This window comes from Salvelinus sp. IW2-2015, linkage group LG16 (genome assembly GCF_002910315.2).
Source record: "Salvelinus sp. IW2-2015 linkage group LG16, ASM291031v2, whole genome shotgun sequence".
NCBI lineage: Eukaryota > Metazoa > Chordata > Actinopteri > Salmoniformes > Salmonidae > Salvelinus > Salvelinus sp. IW2-2015.
In genome coordinates, this window is record NC_036856.1 from 22,085,240 (window position 1) to 22,110,624 (window position 25,385).

Sequence of the window (25,385 nt, forward strand, 5' to 3'; positions counted from 1 at the left end):
CTTGTATCTCATAAACAGGTAATCAAAGACGTTTTGCTAAGCATGTAAATGTCAACCTCGCTCTCATCCAAGAAGAGCGCCTTCAGCTATGGCAATTAAGCAAGCTACTGTGAGTTCCAGTCTTTACAATGCGTCCCATCTTTGAAAGTGAACATCAGTGGGCAAACTGCCATTTCCTTTTTGTCCATGGTGTTCCTGCGGAATTATTGTTTCAGATATAAACCAGAAAAAGCAACCACTGTAGATGCTTTCTCTACAAAGAGGCAGGTTTGAATAGTTTTAGTTTGCCTGTGCAGTGACTCTCTGCAGTGACCTTGTTCTCTCTATCTCATAGTGACATAGGGCTATTACACCACAACCTTCTGTTCCTATGCTGAACTTCTAGATCTTAACCTCTGCTAGAGTTGTAGCTCCGGGACTGTGTGTGTGTGTGTGTGTGTGTGTGTATGTGTGTGTGTGTGCATCACTGTGTGTTATCAAAGCAATCTAAAATTAATCTTTTCTATTTTTCTGTTGTTCCTCAAGGACAGAATAATATCCTTAAGGGAGTCATAAAAAGACAACTCACAAGAATGGCTTTGTTATAGTTAAACCCATGCTCTGAAAATCCCTGATGTCCCCATGCATTCTAACAGTGGAGTACATTTGACTTTTGCACCTCTCTAATGCACATGTATTTGAATACAGTCTGGCATGTTGTCATATATTTTGTGTGATATATACTCTACTGCAGCTATATGTGAACTAAGCTATGTGTGGAATTTAAGGTAAGCATCTAACTATATGAAATATCAAAATATTTGCCATTATTTTGCTCATCACGTTTACTGCATTTAAAATAAAAGTTGCATTGTGAATCATATTTCGCTAGGTGCACTTGTCCTCCCTCTACACTCAGCACATACACTATATGTACAAACGTATGTAGACACCCCTTCAAATMAATGGATTTGGCTATTCAGCCACACCCGTTGCTGACACGTGTATAAAATTCGAGCACACCGCCATGCAATCTCCATAGACAAACATTGGTAGTAGAATGGCCTTACTGAAGAGCTCAGTGACTTTCAACGTGGCACTGTCATAGGATCCCACCTTTCCAACAAGTCAGTTTGTCAAATTTCTGCCCTGCTAGAACTCCCACAGTCAACTGTAAGTGCTATTATTGTGAAGTGTAAACGTCTATGAGCAACAACGACTCAACCGTTCATGCTAGGCCCCTTAGTTCCAGTGATGGGAAGTCTTAACGCTACAGCATACAATGACATTCTAGACAATTCTGTGCTTCCAACTTTGTGGCAACAGTCTGGGGAAGGCCCTTTCCAGTTTCAGCATGACAATGCCCCCGTGCACAAAGCGAGCTCAATACAGAAATGATTTGTCGAGATCGGTGTGGAAGAACTTTGACTCGGTGTGGAAGAACTTTGACTCGCCAACACAAAGCCCTGACCTCAACCCCATCGATCACCTTTGGGATGAATTGGAACTCCGACTGGGAGCCAGGCCTAATCGCCCAACAACAGTTCCCGACCTCATTAATGCTCTTGTGGCTGAATGGAAGCAAGTCCCCGCAGCAATGTTCCAACATCTAGGGGAAAGCCTTCCCAAAAGAGTGGAGGCTGTTATAGCAGGAAAGGGGGGACCAAGTCCATATGAATGCCCATGATTTTGGAATGAGATTTTCGACAAGSAGGTGTCCACATACTTTTGGTAAGTGAGTGGTGGATACTGGATATGGTATGAGACTATGAGTAAAGTGTAATTACATAAATCTCATCAGGCTCTTTTGTAATCTCTCTATGGAGTGTCACAATAACCGAGTAGGCGGCAGAGTTTCACCAACATGCCATGGCTCTTAAGTGACTGCAAAAAGTGTTCTCTCTCCACTGCTGACACAGTGGTTATGAACAATTACTGAAAAATGTGTCGGCTGACAATGAATAATGGATACAGGCTCAGCGCTGACCTCCTTGTGAATTTGGCTGTAAATTGAATCTTTATGGGGTCCCTAAAAAGCAACTCCGAAAATAACTTGGCATTGCGTTGCTGTCGCCAGTAGTATTTCTCTTTAAGCTGCTCACAGTCAACCCTGCTGAGTTGAGCTTTGCATCACTGATGAGCAGCTGAAAGGCCCTCCACCCATTTTGGATACATGCATTGTATATCTCCAAGTTGAAGTTTATAGTTGACTACAGTTTTTACGTTAAACAGACATGAGTGATGAGAGACATAGCCACTTTARCTCTAAATCATGTGTCAAACTCATTCCATGGAGAGCTGAAGTACACCCTTGTACACCATTGATTAGCCGATTTAATTAGGGCCAAATTCAAGTTTTCATAACAATCGGAAATCGGTATTTTTGGACACCGATTTGGCCGATAAAAAAATATATATTATTACTTTATTGCATTCCACACTGCCCTTTCCCACCTGGACAAATGGAATACCTATGTGACAATGCTGTTCATTGACTACAGCTCAGCGTTCAACACCATAGTGCACTCAAAGATCATCACTGAGCTAAGGACCCTGGGACTAAACACCTCCCTCTGCAACTGGATCCTGGARTTCCTGACGGGCCGCCCCCCAGGTGGTAAGGGTAGGTAACAACACATCTGCCACYCTGATCTTCAACACGGGGGCCCCTCAGGGGTGCGTGCTCAGTCCCCTCCTGTACTCCCTGTTCACTCATGACTGCACGGCCAGGCACGACTACAACACCATCATTAAATTTGCCGATGACACAACAGTGGTAGGCCTGATCACCGACAACAACGAGACAGCATATAGGGAGAAGGTCAGAGACCTGGCTGTGTGGTGCCAGGACAACAACCTCTCCCTCAACGTGATCAAGACAAAGGAGATGATTGTGGACTACAGGAAAAGGAGCACCGAGCACGCCCCCATTCTCATCGATGGGGCTGTAGTGGAGCTGGTTGAGAGCTCGGTCTCTGACCGCAAGACACTACAGAGGGTAGTGCGTACGGCCCAGTACATCCCTGGGGGAAAGCTTCCTGCCATCCAGGACCTCTATACCAGGCAGTGTCAGAGGAAGGCCCTAAAAGTTGTCAAAGACTCCAGCCACCCTAGTCATAGACTGTTTTCTCTGTTACCGCATCGCAAGCGGTACCGGAGCACCAAGTCTCGGTCCAAGAGGCTTCTAAACAGCTTCTACCCCCAAGCCATAAGACTCCTGAACAGCTAATCAAAAGGCTACCCAGACTATTTGCATTGCACCCCCCCACCCCCTTTTACGCTGCTGCTACTCTCTGTTATTATCTATGCATACTCACTTTGATAACTCTACCGACATGTACATATTTCCTCAATTATCTCGACTAACCAGTGCCCCCGCACATTGACTCTATACCGGTACCCCCTGTATATAGCCTCACTATTGTTATTTTACTGCTGCTCTTTAATTATTTGTTACTTTTATTTCTTATTTGTTCTTTTTGTAGTTATTTTTTTATTACATTTTTTAAACTGCATTGTTGGTTAGCGCTTGTAAGTAAGCATTTCACTGTAAGGGGTTACACCTGTTGTATTCGGCGCATGTGAAGAAAAACACTACTAAAGGACACCAATAAGAAGAGACTTGCTTGGGCCAAGAATAACAAGCAATGGACATTAGATCGATGTAAATCTGTCCTTTGGTCTGATGAGTCCAAATTTGAGATTTTGGGTTCCYACTGCCGTGTCTTTGTGAGACACAGAGTAGGTGAACGGATGATCTCTGCATGTGTGGTTCCCACCGTGAAGCGTGGAGGAGGAGGTGTGATGGTGTGCGGGTGCTTTGCTTGTGACACTGTCGGTGATTTATTTCGAATTCAAGGCACACTTAACCAGCATGTCTACCACAGCATTCTGCAGCGATACTGCATCCCATCTGGTTTGCGCTTAGTGGGACTATCATTAGTTTTTCAACAGGATAATGACCCAACACACCTCCAGGCTGTATAGGGGCTATTTGACCAAGAAGGAGAGTGATGGAATGCTGCATCAGATGACCTGGCCTCCACAATCACCCGACCTCAACCCAATTGAGATGGTTCCTTATGAGTCGGACTGCAGAGTGAAGGAAAAGCAGCCAACAAGTACTCAGCATATGTGGGAACTTGTTCAAGACTGTTGGAAAAGCATTCCAGGTGATGCTGGTTGAGAGAATGAGAGTGATGGAGTGCTGCATCAGATGACCTGGCCTCCATGAGTGTGCAAAGCTGTCATCAAGGCAAATGTGGCTACTTTGAAGAATCTAAAATATATATACTTTTTTGGTTACAAAATGATTCCTTACAGTATGTGTTATTTCATAGTTTTGATGTCTTCACTATTATTCTACAATGTAGGAAATAGTAAAACATTAAGAAAAGCCCTTGAATGTGTAGCTGCATCCAAACTTTTGACTGGTACTGTATATATACAGTTGAAGTCGGAAGATTACATATACCTTAGCCAAATACATTTAATCTCAGTTTTTCACAATTCCTGACATTCAATTCGAGTAAAAATGTATCTGTCTTTGGTCAGTTACGATCACCACTTTATTTTAAGAATGTGAAATGTCAGAATAATAGTAGAGGGAATTATTTATGTCAGCGTTTATTTCTTTTATCACATTCCCAGTGGATCAGAAGTTTACATACACTCAATTAGTGTTTGGTAGCATTGCCTTTAAATTGCTTAACTTGGGTCAAATGTTTCGGGTAGCCTTCCACAAGTTTCCCACAATAAGTTGGGTGAATTTTGGCCCATTCCTCCTMACAGAGCTGGTGTAACTGAGTCAGGTTTGTAGGTCTCCTTGCTCGCACATGCTTTTTCAGTTCTGCCCACACATTTTCTATAGGATTGAGGTCAGGGCTTTGTGATGGCCACTCCAATACCTTGACTTTGTTGTCCTTAAGCCATTTTGCCACAAGTATGCTTGGGGTCATTGTTCATTTGGAAGACCCATTTGCGACCAAGCTTTAACTTCCTGACTGATGTCTTGAGATGTTGCTTCAATATATCCACATAATTTTCCTTCTTCATGATGCCATCTATTTTGTGAAGTGCACCAGTCCCTCCTGCAGCAAAGCACCCCCACAACATAATGCTGCCACCCCTGGTGCTTCACGGTTGGGATGGTGTTCWTCTGCTTGCAAGCATCCCCTTTTTCCTCCAAACGTAACAATGGTCATTATGGCCAAACAGTTKTATTTTTGTTTCATCAGTCCAGAGGACATTTCTCCAAAAAGTACAATCTTTGTCCCCATGTGCAGTTGCAAACCGTAGTCTAGCCTTTTTATGTCGGTTTTGGAGCAGTGGCTTCTTCCTTGCTGAGCGGCTTTCCAGGTTATGTCGATATAGGACTCGTTTTACTGTGGATATAGATACTTTTGTACCTGTTTCCTCCAGCAACTTCACAAGGCCCTTTGCTGTTGTTCTGGGATTGATTTGCACTTTTCGCACCAAAGTATGTTCATCTCTAGGAGACAGAACGTGTCTTCTTCCTGAGCGGTATGACGGCTGCGTGGTCCCATGGTGTTTATACTTGCGTAGTATTGTTTGTGCAGATGAATGTGGTGTTTGGAAATTGCTCCCCAGGATGAACTAGACTTGTGGAGGTCTACAATTTTCTTCTGATGTCTTGGCTGATTTCTTTTGATTTTCACATAATGTCAAGCAGAGGCACTGAGTTTGAAGGTTGGCCTTGAAATACATCCACAGGTACACCTCCAATTGACTCAAATGATGTCAATTAGCCTATCAGAAGCTTCTAAAGCCATGACATAATTTTCTGGAATTTTCCAAACTGTTTTAAGGCACAGTCAACTTAGTGTATGTAAACTTCTGACCCACTGGAATTGTGATACAGTGAATTATAAGTGAAATAATCTGTCTGTAAACAATTGTTGGAAAAATGACTTGTGTCATGCACAAAGTAGATGTCCCAACCGACTTGTCAAAACTATAGTTTGTTAAAAAACAAGTTTTAATGACTCCATCCTAAGTGTATGTAAACTTCCGACTTCAACTGTATATAAAGTATTCACAGTATTTATTATATAACGGCACAATCATTTGGTATTTTTTGGGCTCGGGCTCATTAAATGTATTTAATGTATGGCTCATCAGGCTCAGGTAGCATCAGCCTTGAATTTTCTATCTGTCAAGGGGTGTACTAGAGGCGAAGTCAGGTGCAGGAGAGCAGAGTAATGTTATTAGAGTAATGTTATATACTTTTATTTTCATTCCAAAAATGAGAGCACTACATAAATCAAACGCGCTCAAAACACGGAACATAACAAAAGTAAAGCGCGTAAATAAAACACCACAATAACATGAAACAATTACACACAAATGCATGATGGGAAACAGAGGGTTAAATACAAGTAGATTGATTGGGGAAATGAAAACCAGYTGTGTAATGGAACAAGACAAGACAAATGGACATATGCAAAATGGAGCGGCGATGGCTAGAAAGCCGGTGACGTCGATCGCCGAACGCCGCCCGAACAAGGAGAGGAGCCGACTTCTGCGGAAGTCGTGACACTATCAAAGCTCGAGTCAATTCCAAACATAGGCCTATTTATATGCTTTATAATACTTTTAAATGACACTTCTGGTTTTGGCCGGAAATTCATGAGTTACCTGGGAGAAAAGTTATTCTCAAGATGGAACATTTGTAAAATACTAGGAAAATATTCAACCCTAGTACAGGCATGGTGTAGGAATAGCATGGAAAGGATGGATGCAAACGTCATGAAGACCGAGAACTAATATCAATCTCCTTTTAGCCTAAACTAAATAGAGAATTGGCAACTTTGGTGATAAAATGTTAATAACAAATGAAAAATTGTCATGATGTTTAGTAATTAAAGTTTATTGGGAAACCCTAGGACAGGCGGTGTGAGGAATACTGTCGCCCAAGGAGTTCTATGGACACTTTGATTGATTTTACAGAGACAAAAGGGGATGTAAGCATAATGAATAGTGTGGTTATGGAGACAGATTCTGTCTTGTGTTAAGAAAATGGCCTTTTACTTCACATTAGGCCTAGGCGTATGCGAGCGAGCGTCTGCCTGCCTGTGTGTGCATGCACGTGTACTGCATTAATCAGTGTGTATGCGTGGTTGTGTGTTTTCCTACTGATGGATCTGTATATATCTCAGTGGTCTTGTATTAGTTTCCTATTGATATCCACTCTTTCTGAAGTTGACATGAAGGGGTCTCATCTCCCCTGATACTGCCCCTGCTGAGAGCTTCTTCAGGTATCTATTCCAAACAGATCAATGTCTGGAGACCAAGGCTTCTATTGTGGCATTTCATCTTAGGACACTTCTTCATCTTGATTGACAACCTTGATCAAATATTAACTCCAAAAATGAATTGTTTGGAAAATACTCCTCTCTATGGACTTAGAGGAGAGACACTGTCAAGTTCTTTCTGTGACCTCTGCAAGTTAAATGTAAGGTAACTGGGTTGAAATTAGTAATCAAGTGTGTATTTTACTTACATTTATTGTGCCAATTATCCTTGAGTAAACTTTGCTGACACTAGATTAATCAGAATGCAAAAAATATTCTGACAGTCTCACTAGCACAGTGAGTGAGGCACTGAGGAGACCTTGGTTAAAATGTCATCTAAATGACAAATTGAATAGACTGGTATTCATGCAGGCAGTAACATGCCACAAATCAATTAATAGCCATGAAAAGCAGTTTTCTACAAAAGGCAGCTGTGATGCCCAAAAATGTGTGGTTAATGAATAATGACACACCAGGAGAAAATACATTGATACACTGTAATAAGCGCTCAATTAAGTCATTTGAAATGAAGCAGCCTATTTACCAAATGTATCTGTTTCTGTTGAAATGGATCTCCTTCTCATATTTCCAGCAATAAATCGCAGACAGAATTTTATTGGGGGCAAATTATGCATGGGAAATCAAGTACAATTTTATAGTTTCATAGAATAATTAGTGTGACATTTATACTGCATAATTGTTAAAGATGTCAAACCTCTCCTCCAGTCTACTGCCATCATGACTTTGAGCATAAAGATTGCAGTCATACCTATGTTTCTGATACTTAGTGGGCAGATGAATGCTGTGTTTCAACAGTTTAGCTTGGCACGATTGAAAATTCTTTCACAGGGTGAAAAACAACACTTATCTTCTGTGTGTGTGTGTGTGTGTGTGTGTGTGTGTGTGTGTGTGTGTGTGTGTGTGTGTGTGTGTGTGTGTGTGTGTGTGTGTTTTAGAGCATGGATTAAGGAAAGAGCACAACCCTCTTTGTCATTTTCTCACTCCACTCACTACGAGGTGCAATGGGTGGGGGAGGGAAGTGTTCAGAGAAGCGTGCTCTGTAGTCTAACATGCTTTTCTCCAGGACAGAGATGGGTTGATGAGAGATGCTTTTGCCTTGGCATATCAGCCCTCTCAGCTCTCCCATAAGTCTGCTTGGCTGCCTGGCCATGGCAGTGCCACCTTCCTCCTCCCCCTAACTTCCACTCTTCTCCACTCTCCTCCGTCTTATCCCTTGTGAAATGGATTCACTCAGTTCATCCCAAGGTCCCCTGTGTGCATTAGGAGATATAATGCCCCAGAATGGTCTCTGTTCCTTTTGGTGGGACTTGCTTTTTTGTGTGTGTTTGTATGTGTGTGTGTTTGGTTGGAATCAGAATTTTTTTTGTGGTTGCCGTTGAGTATTTCTACAGTATGCACAATTGTGCTTTGTTCTCTGTGCCCAAGCTACCCCTTGTTGCATTACAGGCAAACAAGGAGAGATGGAGAGAGAGGTGGAGGGAGAGAGAGAGAGAGCAAGAGAGGAGGAGGAGGAGGAGGAAAGAGAGTTGGAGAGAGAGATGTTGCAGTACAGGCGAATGAAGAGAGAAGTGGAGAGGGAGAGAGAGATAGAGAGAGAGAGAGAGAGAGAGAGAGAGAGAGAGAGAGAGAGAGCCGGTGAGAGGGGTGTTAGATGGATACACTCAAACAAAGAGCAGGGACTGAGGGAACACTCTTTGTTTTGTAATGTGTGCTTTTATAGTTCATTTCTTCCCACACACCCTGGATTTCTGACAATGTCACATTGGGAGCAGGGTAATCACAGCTCTCGCCTGATATCTCCTCCATCACACAGTCCACTGAGGCTTTTTACAGGAGATGGAAAGGCACTTAAACCTATTTCTCTCTGGAGCTCAAAGAGACTTGGGCACCTAATGGAATCTTCTTCCCCCTAATCCAGGGCATTCTTCACATGTGCTTAAAAGCAAAATGTTTACTTGTGGACAATTGTTATCCCAGTTTAAGTGCCAGCTTTCTGTGAGCCCATGTAATTCACCTCTGTCAATATTCTTCACAGCCAAATGCCCTCGGTGAAGTATTTTACCCTCAAATAGTCTCATTTTCAGTTGGTATAAAGGCTTTAAGATGCTTTTCAAACAGTTTACTGCTTATTGGTCTATTTAACATCATGTAATTATTTTAATAGAATGGAATCAGCTTTGTTTTGTTATTTATGTTATAAATTCAATGGACTCTGTAGAGAGAATTCTCAGATGTGGTACACAGCCTCAGATGTGGTACACAGTCCTGGTTGCTGTGCCTTCAGAGCCTGTGACTCTCTGGGGCCAGGGTAGAAATCCCATTAACAGCATCTGTGCATCTTAGTGCCAACACCAGTACACACCAGTCCACTCTGTGGCCTCACCAGACTTGCATATTGCACCAAATATACACATGAGCCAGGGCCAGGTGGACTTCATGCTCTCTCATACAAAAAAATATTTATGGCCAAAGCAAAAGGGGAATAGTTCCTTCTCAAAGAAAGGCTGTAAAGATAATGTTCTCTTCATCACCTGATAGGAAATGAGGATTTAAGTGAAAGATGTGTTGCTCTCTTTTTCCTGGTTGTTTATTATGGGATAAATGGGATTTTTACTATGCCTTAAAACATGCAATATGCATACGGCCCCTTTTCCATTTTAACAGTCCTCGATMAATATTTATGAACATTATTCTAGATACAGGTCTGTCTGCTCCTCCACTGTAGCAATTCTTCACAATTGTGCGTTTGTGTTTCATTCTATGATCCATTGTTTTATTGATATGATCACGACATGAAAGTGTTTCGATTTGTGCAAGGAATCAAATGTTGTTGTAGCTTACAGGCATGTCTAGCATGGRCACTAGGGTATCCATCACTTCCCCCCTCTGCCATTGTAACATCCACCAACAAAAATGTCCTTTAAAGTTAAATGTCACATGAAATGAGAATCTATATATGAGTTCTATCTGAGATTTTGTTGTTTTGTGACTTGTGCATCTTGTAACCCTGCTGGTCATTTGTCTCCCCAAGGTGGCCGTGACATTTGCTTTGGGGTCAGAAGTTCAACAGGAGACCACAAATGACTTCAGCCAAATTGGTAAACCTTTCCTAATGGGCACCGTTGCACTGGGTAAGAACGAACATACACTACCCTATTTGTGAGTTCCTCCTGCTCCACCTCCATCACATAGAACAAAAACACATAGTGAGGGAGAACAGAACACAGATGTCTGTCCCCTCTTAGACATTTGAAGAATGTCAAGAAGAGAGAAATGTTGCTTTATGTTGCCATAGGTGTGTGGAGAAGTGCTGGAGGTTGGAGAGGCTACCGTGCAGTGGTAATTGTGAGGAGAGTTGTATGTTTCCTGAACAGTTAATGGAGGTGCTTGGATAACCCTGACTGTCGTTCTGACAGTGGATGTGTGAGCAGATGGAGCGAGTGGAAATCACACTCTTCTTTCTCGCCCGCCTTCACCCTCTCTATTTCTCCTCCCTCTCTCTCCTCTCTCTCTCTCTCTCTCTCCTCTTCTCTCTCTCTCTCTCTCTCTCTTTTACTGTCTCTCACCCCCTCTCTCTCGCTTTCTCACTCTCTCTCTCATTTGTCCTCTTTGTCTTGCCCCCCTCTCTCTCTCGCTCTCTCACATCTCTTCATCTCATCCCTCACTCTCTCGCTTCTCTCACATCTTCATCCATCCCATCTCTCTTCTCCATCTCTCCTCTTTATCATTTGTTCTCTTCGTCCCCCCCATCTCCCTCTCTTCATTTGTCTCTGCGTCTCGCCCCCCCTCTGTCTCTCTCCTCTCGTCTCTTCGACTCGTCCCCCTCTCTCTCTCACTCTCTCATTGTCTCTCTTCGTCTCGCCTCCCCTCTCTCTCTCTCTCATTTGTCTCTTGCCCTGCCCCCTCTCTTCTTTCTCTCTCTCTCTCTCTCTCTCTCTCTCACACATCTCTTTGTTCTTCACCCCCGCTCTTCTCTCTCTCAATCTCTCTCATCTATCATTTGTCTCTTCGTCCCCCCTGCTCTCTCCTCTTCTTTCTTTCTTTGTTCTTGATCTCCCCCTCTCTCTCTCGCTTCTCGCTCTCTCATCTCTTTGTCTCATCCCCTCTCTCTCTCTCTCTCGCTCAGTCTCTATCTCTTCTCTCATTGTTCTTCGACTCGTCCCCCTCTGTCTCTCTCTCTCTTCTCTCGTTTGACTCTGTCTCGCCCCCCTCTCTCTCCACTCTCTCTCTCATTGTCTCTTCGTCTCGCCCCCCTCTCTCTCATTTGTTCTTTGTCTCATCACCCCTCTTCTCTCTCTCTCTCTCCCTGTCTCTCATAATTTGTTCCTTCGTCTCCCCTCTCTCTCTCTCTCGTCTCTCTCGTCTCTTTATCTCGTTCCCCCTCTCTCTCTTCCATCATTGTTCTCTTCGTCTCTCTCTCTCTCTCTCTCTCCTCCTCCCTTCTCTCTCTTCTCATCTCTTTCTCTGCTCTCGATCCCCTCTCCTGCTCTCTCTCTCTCTCTCTGTCTCTCTTTGTCTCATCCCCTCCTGTCTCTCTCTCCTTCTCTCTCTATCTCTCTCTCGTCTCTCCCTCTCTTTCTCATCTTGTCTCTTCGTCCGCCACTCTCTCTCGTCTCTCTCTCTCTCTCCATCTCGTCTCTATCATTTGTCTCTTCGCCCCCCCCCCTCTCTCTCCTCATTTCGTCTCTACCGTCCTGCCCCCCCTCTTCTTCTCCACTCTCCTCTCCGTCTCTCGGACTACATCCCCCTTCTCTCCTTCTCCCTCTTCTCTCATTTGTCTCTTCGTGCTCAACCCTCTCTCTCTCTCATTTGTCTCTTCGTCTCACCCCCCTCTCTCTTGTCTCTTTGTCCCTGCCCCCCTCTCTCTCTCTCTCTTGCTCACATCTTCTTTGTCTCATCTCCCCCCTCTCTTCCTCTGTCATTCTGTCTCTGTCGTTTCCTCTCTCGTCTCCGCTCTCTTCGCTCTCTCTCTCTCGTGCTTCGTCGTCGTCCCCCTCTCTCTCTCTCTTCCCTACTCTCATTGTTCTCTTGTCTCTCATCGCTCTCTCTCTCCATCTCTCTCTGTAGGCATTGTCTCTGCTTCGCGTCGCGCCGCTGCTCTCGTCGGTGCTCGGTCGTGCGTACTTTCTGTCTCATCTCAGTCTCTCTGACCTCCTTTGACCTGTCGGTCCACCTCTCTCTCCCCTGCGTCTCATTGTCTCTTGTTTCTCGTCTGCTGCGATCCCCCGTTCCTTGGCCGCTCTCTCTCTCTTCCATCTACGTATGCTATTGTGTCTGCTGCTGTCTCTCCCCGCGGTCTCGTCTTCGTCCTCGTCCTGCTTCTCTCTCCTCTCTCACCTTTCTCTCTCTCGTCAACTCTCGACTCGTCCCCCTCTCTTCTCCCTCTCTCTCTCATTTTGTCTCTTCATCTCGAGCCATCCCCTGTCTCTCGCTCTCATTGTCTTGTACCCCCTCTCTCCCGTTCTATGCATTTTGTGCTCTTTGTCCTCGCCCCCCTCTCTCTCTCTCCATACTCCTGGATTCATTGTCTCTTCCCCGCTACTCTCTCTCATTTGTCTCTTCATACTCCCCCACCCCCCTCTCTCCCTCTCGTCTCTTTGTCTCCCCCTCGCTCTCTCTCCAATCCGGTTAATTGGTTAGTACATTGAGAGCAGCGAGGTCCTGGTGGCTGCAAGCCCTGAGCCGCCTGGGACTGGTGTCTAAAGAGCAAACAAGCCCTGGGAGTTGGAGTGGAGGGAGTCTCATTTACAGCCCGCTCTCCTCTCTGCAGCCCTCCTCTGACACCTTCCTCAGCAAAGCTGTTAGCTTACCGCTGCTTTGTCAGTGTCCCAGAAGCCTTTGTTGAGTGTCTGKGCTCCTAATGGGCTGTTGCTTTTAAAGAGTCAGAGGGCAGCCTTTTGCTTACAGTGAGCGTAGAGTACTGCTACTCACAGCTACTCACAGCTACATCCACAGACCTGTCTATGTGTTGACTGGGTTTGATGTGATGCTGTTCAAGCAAGCGGGACAGAGAACACAGTACATACACAGTAAAGATAGTAATGGTATACTATACAATATGTATGTGTTTATTGATAGAACAAAAGCTGTGTAGTAGTTGTGTGGATAGTTCTATATTTCTATGATAGCGGAGGTTGAGCGGTCCCCATAGGGTTCTGGTGCTTTGTTTATTTGTCTAAAACTAATGATAAGCCCGAGGGGAAAACAGTGCAAATTACAGGCCTCTTACCTTTCTCATTCTGCCATCTGCTGCAATATAGGGCTTTAATCCCCTGCCTCTATTTCATATTTTCATAGTTTTGTACTTTGTAAAGTGAAAACAGACCCAAGTCTACTGTGCCAGCACAATTCAAATTCTAAACAGTATAACTGTGACAAGCGGTTACACTGTTGCTTACTGTAGTATGAGTGGATTATCAGAAATGGRCTAATTTTAAATCAAATGAGTTCAAAGGAAGTATGGTGTCGCTTACTGTCATTTGATATCTTTGCAGGAGGTATTGTCAACGTGATGCCTCTCCTGTTCTCAGAAATATCTCACAACAAGACACAGGTATTATGGATTTGCATTATTTTATTGTGTTTGCACACACATTTGATTCACAGTACTTTCTAGGTGAAATTCTACCTGACATAACTCTAGAGAGTTTAAACATTGAGATAATTGTGCCTATCAGCATAAACTGCACACCAATTGTGCAGCCATCCACCATTAGAACAGGGACCAGGATGCCACTGCTATGTAGGGCTGAAATGGCCCTCCTCCATTGAGCTCATTGTGTTGTGATAGGGAGCCAGCAGTCTCCATTAGAGCGGTTTCCCCCTGCACAGCATGTAGCCCAGCACAGAGACCCACAGGATAATAGCTTCTATACAAGGGGTCCTGTCACACACATTTCCTAGGTAGCAAAGGTCTGGATAGATATTGTCATTTTTCGGCGTAGTAACAAACCCCCACCTCGCGACCCATGCAACCCCAAACTGTTCAAACTTTTCTCACCCCTCTTGATGGCAGAGAGAAAAATTAGCAGGTTTAAAGCTTATTTCCTGCAATTCTCCACACTTTACATCCGGATCTGGCCCGTGGTCTGCCTATTGATAATGGCTGTTCTGTACCATCCTCTTATAGTGGAGCAGACAGCACTCCATCCACACTTAGAGGAATTTAGTTGATTGCATTGACTGTCATGTGCTGTTGATGTTGACTGGCTCTTTCAATAATCTCTATATGTAGATCATGTGGTTCAGAAGAGTCATACTGGGAGGACTAGCCACATGCACCGTTCTGAATATATTATGGTAAGTGTTTTTCCCCATACATATGGCTGCGTTGACACAGGTAGCCCAATACTGATCTGTTGCCCAATTATTGTCAGAAGTGCTGATCTGACCAATTAGTGAGAAAAAGAAAGATCAGAATTGGGCTGCCTGTGTAAACTCAGCCTAATAGCTTGATCAGTATTCTGGTCAATTACCTCCAATACAGGTGTGTATGAGGCACATGGTCCTACACATTCACAGTGCCAATGTAGGACAATGTATTCAGGTAGATGATCACATATACTGTACCTAATGTCTTTGGTTGCCAAGGTGATGTGTAGACTCTCACAACATGTGAGTTGTCCCAGGAAGTGGTTGTGGTACTGTGTAAATCGTACAGGCCTAGTACCAGCCCCCCTCTGTCCCTGCTGGGTTGATGTCTGCTCTCCATGACAGATGGTACTAGTACAACCCAGTGAGTCCCAATATGATATGCTCCAGTAAGACTGGCACCACCTCCGACCACAGAGAGGCCCAGTAAAATGAGTCAGTCTCCTGTTTTTTCCACAATGTAAATGTCTGCAGCAGCAACATTGGAACAGACAAAGCGGGAAGGAGTGGGGCTTCAGACGGGCACTGGAGTGTTGTTTTCTTTGATGTCTCTCTCACTAAAATACTGCCAAAGTTTTTCAAAAGGGCCTCCGTTGCATCTAATCATGTGTAAAGAACCTATTGAGTTTGCAATCAGTGCTTTGTTACTCGAGAGAGAGTGAAAGCAATTATGCTGAAGCAGATGAAATGAAAGGAGATCCAGGAGATAAACTCCCATCAGCCACTGGAGTTTGAGCTGGGCTGCTGATTCGCCAGCAGTAGACTTTTCCCTCTTAACCCGTCGTTTATTATCCTCCATCCCACCACATTTAACATTCAACAACCATACTAGATTTTCTGACATCTTAGTATAGATGTAAAAAAATATTCCAATATACAGAGCAGAGGGAAAGAGAAGGATAGAGACAGAAAGGATAGACAACATAACAAGAGTGGCAGACAAACCTTTTAGTAAAATTGAAGGTACTTGCTATGTTCTAATAACTATTATTATGAAAACTTATTGTATTGCCAATTATTCATTACACAACACAGTAATTGTATTTTGTATATTTTATAGTACACAGAAAAAGGTGGTTGATTACATTGGGTATTCTAATGAACCAAGTATTTTGTGCTGTCCCTCATTTTGTTTTATGCCTGCACAGGCTATATATTTAACTTTGTATATTACTGTTTGGTTCAGCAATCTTATGCTCGGCATCTAGTAGTTCTTGCCTACGCAGAACTTTATTTGATTTGCTACATTTGTTCCATCCGTATTTGTTTATTTGGTGCTGGTGATTACCGTTTTATTTAACTGCGCTATGCTTGGCCCATTCATTCTCCGGAGGCGTCAGTCTCGCGCGGCACTCTTAGCAATCATTTTAGCACAGTTGCCACTGTGAAGTTTATCTCTCCTGTCGGCACCCATCACTTCTTTCAACACGGTAACATATTCTCTGTCTGCTTCATTTGCATCCTGCAAATTGGCTGCATCTGGTCTTTTGATGACAAAGAGAAGTTAATCAGAACAGCTCGAGCCACTCTCCTTGCATCTCCTCCTCCTCCACACAACAACACCACCAACAACATGACCACCAACAACAACTTCACCAACAACACCACCACCATCAACAACATCTCCAACAACACCACCAGCAACAACACCAACACAAACAACAACACCACCAACAACAACAACATCACCACGCAACACAACCTTCACCAACACACCACCACCAGCAACAACATCTCAACAACACCACCAACAACACCACCAGCAAACACACCAAGCAACACACCAACACAAACAACAAACACACCACCAACAACAACAACATCACCACCAACAACAACATCACCACCAACAACAACACCACCAACAACAACACATCCCACCAACACAAACAACATCACCAACAACAACAACACCACCAACAACAACATCCCCACCAACACAAACAACATCACCAACAACCAACAACACCACCAGCAACAACAGCAACACAAACAACAACACCAACAACAACAACAACACCACCAACAAAACAACACCACACACAAAACATCACCACCAACAAAAACACCACCAACAACAACAACATCCCCACCAACACAACAACATCCCCACCAACACAAACAACATCACCAACAACAACAAAATCACCAACACCACCACCAACAACAACATCACCACCAACACAAACAACATCAACAACAACAACCAACACAACCAACAACAACACCACCAACAACAACAACATCCCCACCAACACAAACAACATCACACCACACAACATCACCACACAACAAACATACCACCACACAACAACATCACAACAACAACAACATCACCACCACAACAACATCACCACCACCAACACCAAACAACACCAAACACCAACAACAACATCACCAACAACAACAACATCACCACAACACAAACAACATCACCACCACAACAAATCACCACCAACACAAACAACATCACCACCAACAACAACATCACCAAACACAAACAACATCACCAACAACATTTTACATTTACATTTACATTTAAGTCATTTAGCAGACGCTGTTATCCAGAGCGACTTACAAATTGGTGCATTCACCTTATGACATCCAGTGGAACAGCCACTTTACAATAGTGCATCTAAATCTTTTAAGGGGGGGGGGGGGGGGTGAGAAGGATTACTTTATCCTATCCTAGGTATTCCTTAAAGAGGTGGGGTTTCAGGTGTCTCCGGAAGGTGGTGATTGATTCCGCTGTCCTGGCGTCGTGAGGGAGTTTGTTCCACCATTGGGGGGCCAGAGCAGCGAACAGTTTTGACTGGGCTGAGCGGGAACTGTACTTCCTCAGTGGTAGGGAGGCGAGCAGGCCAGAGGTGGATGAACGCAGTGCCCTTGTTTGGGTGTAGGGCCTGATCAGAGCCTGGAGGTACTGAGGTGCCGTTCCCCTCACAGCTCGTAGGCAAGCACCATGGTCTTGTAGCGGATGCGAGCTTCAACTGGAAGCCAGTGGAGAGAGCGGAGGAGCGGGGTGACGTGAGAGAACTTGGGAAGGTTGAACACCAGACGGGCTGCGGCGTTCTGGATGAGTTGTAGGGGTTTAATGGCACAGGCAGGGAGCCAAGCCAACAGCGGAGTTGCAGTAATCCAGACGGGAGATGACAAGTGCCTGGATTAGGACCTGCGCCGCTTCCTGTGTGAGGCAGGGTCGTACTCTGCGGATGTTGTAGAGCATGAACCTACAGGAACGGGCCACCGCTTTGATGTTAGTTGAGAACGACAGGGTGTTGTCCAGGATCACGCCAAGGTTCTTAGCGCTCTGGGAGGAGGACACAATGGAGTTGTCAACCGTGATGGCGAGATCATGGAACGGGCAGTCTTCCCCGGGAGGAAGAGCAGCTCCGTCTTGCCGAGGTTCAGCTTGAGGTGGTGATCGTCATCCACACTGATATGTCTGCCAGACATGCAGAGATGCGATTCGCCACCTGGTCATCAGAAGGGGGAAAGGAGAAGATTAGTTGTGTGTCGTCTGCATAGCAATGATAGGAGAGACCATGTGAGGTTATGACAGAGCCAAGTGACTTGGTGTATAGCGAGAATAGGAGAGGGCCTAGAACCGAGCCCTGGGGGACACCAGTGGTGAGGACACGTGGTGAGGAGACAGATTCTCGCCACGCCACCTGGTAGGAGCGACCTGTCAGGTAGGACGCAATCCAAGCGTGGGCCGCGCCGGAGATGCCCAACTCGGAGAGGGTGGAGAGGAGGATCTGATGGTTACAGTATCGAAGGCAGCCGATAGGTCTAGAAGGATGAGAGCAGAGGAGAGGAAGTTAGCTTTAGCAGTGCGGAGCGCCTCCGTGATACAGAGAAGAGCAGTCTCAGTTGAATGACTAGTCTTGAAACCTGACTGATTTGGATCAAGAAGGTCATTCTGAGAGAGATAGCGGGAGAGCTGGCCAAGGACGGCACGTTCAAGAGTTTTGGAGAGAAAAGAAAGAAGGGATCACTGGTCTGTAGTTGTTGACATCGGAGGGATCGAGTGTAGGTTTTTTCAGAAGGGGTGCAACTCTCGCTCTCTTGAAGACGGAAGGGACGTAGCCAGCGGTCAGGGATGAGTTGATGAGCGAGGTGAGGTAAGGGAGAAGGTCTCCGGAATGGTCTGGAGAAGAGAGGAGGGGATAGGGTCAAGCGGGCAGGTTGTTGGGCGGCCGGCCGTCACAAGACGCGAGATTTCATCTGGAGAGAGAGGGGAGAAAGAGGTCAGAGCACAGGGTAGGGCAGTGTGAGCAGAACCAGCGGTGTCGTTTGACTTAGCAAACGAGGATCGGATGTCGTCGATCTTTTTTTAAAATGGTTGACGAAGTCATCTGCAGAGAGGGAGGGGGGGGGGGGGGGGGGGGGGGGGGGGAGGAGGATTCAGGAGGGAGGAGAAGGTGGCAAGAGCTTCCTAGGGTTAGAGGCAGATGCTTGGAATTTAGAGTGGTAGAAAGTGGCTTTAGCAGCAGAGACAGAAGAGGAAAATGTAGAGAGGAGGGAGTGAAAGGATGCCAGGTCCGCAGGGAGGCGGTTTTCCTCCATTTCCGCTCGGCTGCCCGGAGCCCTGTTTCTGTGAGCTCGCAATGAGTCGTCGAGCCACGGAGCGGGAGGGGAGGACCGAGCCGGCCTGGAGGATAGGGGACATAGAGAATCAAAGGATGCAGAAAGGGAGGAGAGGAGGGTTGAGGAGGCAGAATCAGGAGATAGGTTGGAGAAGGTTTGAGCAGAGGGAAGAGATGATAGGATGGAAGAGGAGAGGGTAGCGGGGAGAGAGAGCGAAGGTTGGGACGGCGCGATACCATCCGAGTAGGGGCAGTGTGGGAAGTGTTGGATGAGAGCGAGAGGGAAAAGGATACAAGGTAGTGGTCGGAGACTTGGAGGGGAGTTGCAATGAGGTTAGTGGAAGAACAGCATCTAGTAAAGATGAGGTCGAGCGTATTGCCTGCCTTGTGAGTAGGGGGGAAGGTGAGAGGGTGAGGTCAAAAGAGGAGAGGAGTGGAGAAGGAGGCAGAGAGGAATGAGTCAAAGGTAGACGTGGGGAGGTTAAAGTCGCCCAGAACTGTGAGAGGTGACCGTCCTCAGGAAAGGAGCTTATCAAGGCATCAAGCTCATTGATGAACTTCCGAGGGAACCTGGAGGGCGATAAATGATAAGGATGTTAAGCTTGAAAGGGCTGGTACTGTGACAGCATGGAATTCAAAGGAGGCGATAGACAGATGGGTAAGGGGAGAAAGAGAGAATGACCACTTGGGAGAGATGAGGATCCCGGTGCCACCACCCCGCTGACCAGAAGCTCTCGGGGTGTGCGAGAACACGTGGGCGGACGAAGAGAGAGCAGTAGGAGTAGCAGTGTTATCTGTGGTGATCCATGTTTCCGTCAGTGCCAAGAAGTCGAGGGACTGGAGGGAGGCATAGGCTGAGATGAACTCTGCCTTGTTGGCCGCAGATCGGCAGTTCCAGAGGCTACCGGAGACCTGGAACTCCACGTGGGTCGTGCGTGCTGGGACCACCAGATTAGGGTGGCCGCGGCCACGCGGTGTGGAGCGTTTGTATGGTCTGTGCAGAGAGGGAGAGAACAGGGATAGACAGACACATAGTTGACAGGCTACAGAAGAGACTAAGCTAATGCAAAGGAGATTGGAATGACAGTGGACTACGCGTCTCGAATGTTCAGAAAGTTAAGCTTACGTAGCAAGAATCTTATTGACTAGAATGATTAAGATGATACAGTACTGCTGAAGTAGGCTAGCTGGCAGTGGCTGCGTTGTTGATTTGTAGGCTAGCTGGCAGTGGCTGCGTTGTTGACACTACACTAATCAAGTCGTTCCGTTGAGTGTAATAGTTTCTACAGTGCTGCTATTCGGGGCTAGCTGGCTAGCTAGCAGTGTTGATTACGTTACGTTGCGTTAAAAGACGACAGTAGCTGGCTAGCTAACCTAGAAAATCGCTCTAGACTACACAATTATCTTTGATACAAAGACGGCTATGTAGCTAGCTGTGTAGCTAGCTTACGATCAAACAAATCCAACCGTTGTACTGTAATGAAATGAAATGAAAATGTGATACTACCTGTGGAGCGAAGCGGAATGCGACCGGGTGTTGTTAGTGCGGAAGTTCTATTCGGTAGACGTTGGCTAGCTGTTGGCTAGCTAGCAGTGTCTTCCTATGTTAAGGACGACAAATAGCTGGCTAGCTAACCTCGGTAAATTAAGATAATCACTCTAAAACTACACACTCTAAACTACACAATTATCTTGGATACGAAGACAGCAAAGACAACTATGTAGCTAGCTAACACTAATCAAGTCGTTCAGTTGAGTGTAATAGTTGCTACAGTGCTGCTATTCGGTAGACGGTGGACGTTTGCTAGCTGGCTAGCTGCTGGGCAGATAGCAGTGTGACTGCGTTAGCGACGTAATACGATAATTACGCAATTATTTTTGATACAAAGACGGCTATGTAGCTAGCTAAGAAGAAATTGCTAAGATTAGACAAATCAAACCGTTGTACTATAATTGAATGTAATGAAATGTAATGAAAAGTTATACTACCTGCGGACCAAAGCGCAAATGCGACCGTCGCTCCAACCCGGAAGTGAATCATCACCACACAACACACCAACAACAACACCACCAACAATACTCCAACACCAACAACAACAATACACACCACCAACAACAAATCACCAACAACACCAACAACATCACCAACACACAACACCACCACAATACCAACAACAACAACAACCAAACAACAATACCACCACCAACAACAACATCACCAACACCAACATCACCACACACCAACAACATCACCAACAACAACAACAACACACCTCATCAGCGCCAATAGGATGCATAATATTGATCTCAAACTCTACAGATCCACTAGTCACTCATTATGTGGAGGGAAATTGTCTTTCCAATCTGTGACTGGTATTGGGATCATGTGTCATATGGCAGAACTATCTTTAAAGACCACTTCCACAGAGACTCCATAGAATTTAATGACCTGTAGTTTGAGACAAATGTCCTGATGTTCTGTTTGGTAATGCATCATAAGTGGTTAATGTTTTTGAGTTGGACTACACACACACACACACACACACACACACACACACACACACACACACACACACACACACACAAACCACACACACCACACACACACACACACACAACACACACACACAACACACCACATACGCTCGCTTAAATTTATTGTAAGCTGGAGTTAACGTTATTTGCAGCTTTTTCATTCAACTCCTTCCTGGAAGCTCTTGGCCTAACTTGACATCTTGGTGAGCAATTTCCTCACCACCCATTTGTCAGACCATCATTTTGATGTATAATTATCACCCTGAACATAATTCTATAGTGCAGCCTATTCGGAGCAAGAGAACAGTGGAATAAAATAGAAATGGTCTTATGTTGGGCTTGCTCAAGCATAGTCACAACAAATTAACAGATAAATCTCCACAGCCCTGCCCCTGGAGTGCAGAAATCAACAGTTGGAGGTCTTGTCCATTCCTTTCTTTGTATACCCTGTGTTCTGCCTCTTGTGTCCAACCAATGATTTATTTAGCATATTTCAGTTTCTGTTTTTCATTTCAGTTCCTCCAAATGTCAGTAACACTTTTTCCCTGCTTTGAGAGAAGACCCATTGTTTTTGTTTATATCTCAGCAATGTTCCTTTTTCATGTCCACGGTTAGCAATAGGAAACTGTCCTCTAATTGTCTAATCTGTTTTTATTAAATATGCATGATTTGGGGTTAATTTAAAAAAGAAAAAGAGACTAGGGTGAGTTGTTTGTGTCACCCGTGGTTAATTTGTGTGGGGTTTTGGCAGAGGAGGGCTGTGGCATGAGTCTGTTGACACTTTCCCAGCTGTTGTAGCCGGGCCCGGGATATGCCATGCCATCCAGGCTGCAGGCCCTGTGTTGTGTTGGTTGTTTATTAATGTCATCGCCCTGCCCTCTATGTCTGTCTGCAGTGGGAACCCATGTCCTCTGGGTTCCCAACACAGGCCAAGCTACCACAGCCTGGGCCCTCTGCCAACCCTGTCCCTACACTGTGTTGTGTTCCTCACAGCCACTGCTGCCTCAGACCCTGTCCCTGCCCACTGTCACTGTCTACTTACTGCACTTACAGCATGGGGGAAACATCAGCTACACCGCCACCACTTCCCATGAGTCAGCTCTGTAATGCATCTACTTTGTGAGTTTCGTTATCTATTTTAGATACTTCATCCTACTATCCAAGCCCCATTAGTTCATATCTAACTGGGAAAATAGCAAAGTGAATTAGCCATGAGGAAAGCTGGTGAATTTGATGGTAATAGAGCAATTTGTTTTGAAGGGAATGATCAGCTGCACCACAGCAATCAACTGTTTTAATTGCCATGGATTTAAACTTAGCACTAAGGCTCCAGACAGTTTATGTAATATCAATCTTCTTTACCAATCTGTACCTTCCAGCTTACCCATCTTTGATTTACCTAGACCAATGAGCAATAAGACCTGTGCCTTGAGCCACCTTGTAGAATGCACTTTCTTCGCCTAGCATTCGGCTCCTTTGTCATCTCATAGGCAACAAAAAACTATTTCAAACAAATGATGCGGCTTATGCTCCCTGGTTTTGATTAAGTTTGCTTAAAGGTCCAATGCAGCCATTCTTTTCTCAATATGAAATCACATTCTGGGTAACAATTAAGTACCTTACTATGATTGTTTTCAATTAAAACGGTAAAAAATAAACAAAAGTATCTACTTAGAAAATAGCAATGTTTCAAGCAACAATTTTGCTTGGACTGTCTGGGAGTGGTCTGAGTTATTGGCAGAGAAGTTTGGAACTCTCTTTCTTATTTGTCTGATGTCGCGCCACCACAACAGGCTGAAATTTCAGGTGGTCTTTTCAAACAGCTAAAAGGTCATTATCATCTTTTTCACAATTTCACAGTATTATTCCAACCTCATAGTGTGGAAAATATATAATATATATAAATATATATAAATCACATTTTTGACTACACTGGGCCTTTAAGGTAGACGGTGTCCTACAGTACGTGGCGAATAATTGAGTCATCAGCGTGCCAGCCGCAGTGTGAGCCGACGCCGGTGGCACTTCATTAATGAACACAGAGGCAAGTGTGGACTAATCATTGATCAACGGGAGAACGCCTACTGCGAAGACTGCCACTGATGAGCTATTGCAGTCCACTCGCGTGATTTGAAATGTGACCCCCCCCTTTGTCACCTAGAGTACATCTAGAGAGCACGGCTCCAACAGTCAAGCYGTGAACCTCTGATAAACAGTCCCTAAGCCATCAAAGAACCACCCATTTCCATTAAACATGTCTATAAATCTGGGTATGTTTGAGAAGTGACACACTGATAGATGTAAGAGGGCATTTCACAATGTACCACTACAAGGCCCTCCACAGTTAAAGGGCCCATTAGGAGGCAGGACTGGAGTCATTAGAATGGATTGGACTTGTAATCATTTCTGACCATGGAAAGGTTATCACTGCGATATTTCCCCTCACATTTTAGATAGCATTGATCTGCAGGTCGTGTCAGGGAGCTCGGCTGACACAGGGTTTAAAGACAAACATTTAGGGGAGAGCCGGGACGAAAGTAACACGGGGCAAAAGTAACGCCCATTTTCTCAGATAAGACAGAAGCTAGAATGACGTAGTGAAGTCAGCATGTTCCTAATGAGGAGGACGAGCTCCCTGCAAAAAACATCCCAGTCCGACCATGTTTCACCAAGTTATCAACTAAAGGTAGTTTTAAGTGATGTAAGTTATAATAAAAAAACAGACCCTGAAGTGTTTTTCAGTTGTAGAGTTGTGTTTAGTTGTTTAAGGTTCCAAACATACGGTATGTCATTTTCTTAACCCATCTAGTGACTAAATGACAGCACAGGTTTCAAGTATCATGCTAGCTAGTCGTGGGTGTTAGCCTGGGAGAAGTTACAAGAGAGACGGGTAGGACGATGACCTGGATGACCTGAAAAATAAATAAATAATATTTTACGCACAGGCCATTGTCTCCTCTAGTTCATATTGCTTTTATAATGTTAGCAGAATATCAACAGTGACTGAATGTTTGAAAATTATGTATAACATCATTAGAATTATGCCTTAAAACTGCAATATGTAATTTTTGGGGTGACCCAACCAAATTCACATAGAAGTCTCTGTTATAGATCTATCATCCTCATTGAATGCAAGTCTAAGAAGTGGTAGATCTTAGACTAACTTTTGTTTTTGCGTCTTTTACTTACGGTTTTGTACACCATTTTCAAACACCTGAAAATACAATATTTTTGGTTATTGAAAACATATTTCGCAGCAGTTTAGATAGTACAATGATTCTCTGCACTAAACATTGCTTGTTTTGAAATTAGGCTAACTATTCAAATTTTTGTGATTTCTGCGTATTTAACCTTTAATCAATTGACTTGGTGGATCAGATTCTCACATAATATTTTATTGACAGATTAGTGGTTAAAAATGTTTATCTTTATGATTCTGGGGGTTAATTGCCTTGTGTCAAGCCAAGGAAATGTGATACGCCTGATGAGTTTGCCATTTGTGAAGAGAATAAAAACGTTTATTCTATCAATGCATGAGGAGTGCGCATGAGAAGGACAGCTGGAGCGCACCTGATTG

General features: G+C 44.7%; 1 protein-coding gene across 1 annotated transcript in view; it reads left to right on the plus strand.

Moving 5' to 3' along the window:
* si:ch211-51h4.2 (uncharacterized) overlaps positions 1 to 25,385 on the plus strand; it is a 114,363-nt gene that overhangs the window by 63,824 nt on the left and 25,154 nt on the right. Inside the window, exons 9-11 of the mRNA XM_024003621.2 lie at positions 10,345 to 10,444; positions 13,808 to 13,866; positions 14,548 to 14,612. Of these exons, the coding sequence (XP_023859389.1) occupies positions 10,345 to 10,444; positions 13,808 to 13,866; positions 14,548 to 14,612 (224 nt within the window). The remainder of the gene's footprint in view (positions 1 to 10,344; positions 10,445 to 13,807; positions 13,867 to 14,547; positions 14,613 to 25,385) is intronic.